This window comes from Perkinsus marinus (assembly GCF_000006405.1).
Source record: "Perkinsus marinus ATCC 50983 genomic scaffold scf_1104296935374, whole genome shotgun sequence".
In the NCBI taxonomy this organism is placed as follows: Eukaryota; Perkinsozoa; order Perkinsida; family Perkinsidae; genus Perkinsus; species Perkinsus marinus.
In genome coordinates, this window is record NW_003214472.1 from 1 (window position 1) to 1276 (window position 1276).

A 1276-nucleotide genomic window follows, 5' to 3' on the forward strand; every position below is an offset into this window, starting at 1 on the left:
CCCTATCTCGCTGTTTCTTCGCTTGGGTAGACCTCACGTGTGCATTCCCAAAGGAGAGTCTCTTTGTTGAGTGGAACCAAACTGAACGACAGTCGTTCCGAGAACGACGTTTCCTCCGCTCCATTTATGATGTTATGACCACTAGGAACGGCACTGACGCAACGCAACAGCCACCAGTTTTGACTACGTGATAATCAAACTTCGGAAAATGCCGGAAACTCAGCTTCAACAGTGTTGGATTGGCACCAAACCAATGCCGCAGCTATTGGTCCTTAGGGTTCTTCCTTGATGGTTCATCCTTCACCTGCCCAGTCCTAGGGCGTTTATCAGACCCGAAGCTACTGTCCTTCTCCCCACCTTGACCGTTCTGCCAATAAGGCTTAGATTGGGGGTCGCCAAAATGTTTACGATAACGGCAATCCCTACCGAAGGGACAGGATTGGCGAGTGAAACGGCAAGTGACAGCACCGAAGTGCATAGCCCTCCCTTGCCTACGTATACCCTTGCCCGAAGGTGGCCTGGGTATGCCAGATTGGCTCACCGCTGGTTTAGCCAAGGCTACAGCTATCAACTCGTGAGACTGATTGGATCTTAAATAGGTACCGAGGGCAGAGTCGACTTGGAGAGAAGGGTCAGTGTCCCGCAGGCGGGTGACCCCTTGTGGCAAGGCCAGCCTGTAACCCTTATCACACTCGACTGCTGCCTCGATTGATCGTGACCTCGCTAACCGGAGCAACCGGCTCAGATAAGCAACCGTGCCTTCCTCAGCTTCGAGAAGATCTCGACCACGACGACACCACCACCACCACCACCACCACCACCACCATAGTTTTTGTTGGAACCGACGACTTCGCTGGCAGTACCGGGACTTTTGGTGGATGAGCTGGCAGACTTCGCATCGGCTACCTCCGTCATAGTGGTTGTTTCGGACTCTCCGTCGAGTCCCCCATATGCACACCTTCTCAATAGTTCGTCGGTCAGCTCCAGGGCCGCCTCGAGCACACCCACAGTACTAATACCCATGTCGACACAAACATTCGACGCTTTCTCAGCCAAGTCGGGGAAAACTTCGCGGAAGGGGTCGGGCGTGCTGGACGTGGTAGAAATATAAAAAAAAAATCTGCAACCAGCTCACGTAAATCGTAGCATGACCCAATACTCGTCTAGCCGAATTCTGTGGCGGAGTTTCTGCCTAGCCTGGCACGCTAAGCTAAGGTCCTCAGCTCGGGCACCGAGCCTCGGTGGAGAACACGGTGTCGCAGTCACTGTCTCTAGG

The 1276-nt window shown here is 53.7% G+C and overlaps 1 protein-coding gene across 1 annotated transcript; it reads right to left on the reverse strand.

The window, feature by feature from the left end:
• Nucleotides 1-262: 262 nt before the first annotated feature.
• Pmar_PMAR015163 (hypothetical protein) lies at nt 263-915 on the reverse strand (the record flags this gene model as incomplete). The annotated part of the gene is made up of 2 exons (XM_002783955.1): nt 263-674; nt 755-915. 2 exons carry the CDS (start codon nt 913-915, stop codon nt 263-265), a joined length of 573 nt encoding a protein of 190 aa, XP_002784001.1.
• Between the last annotated feature and the right edge of the window lie 361 nt (nt 916-1276).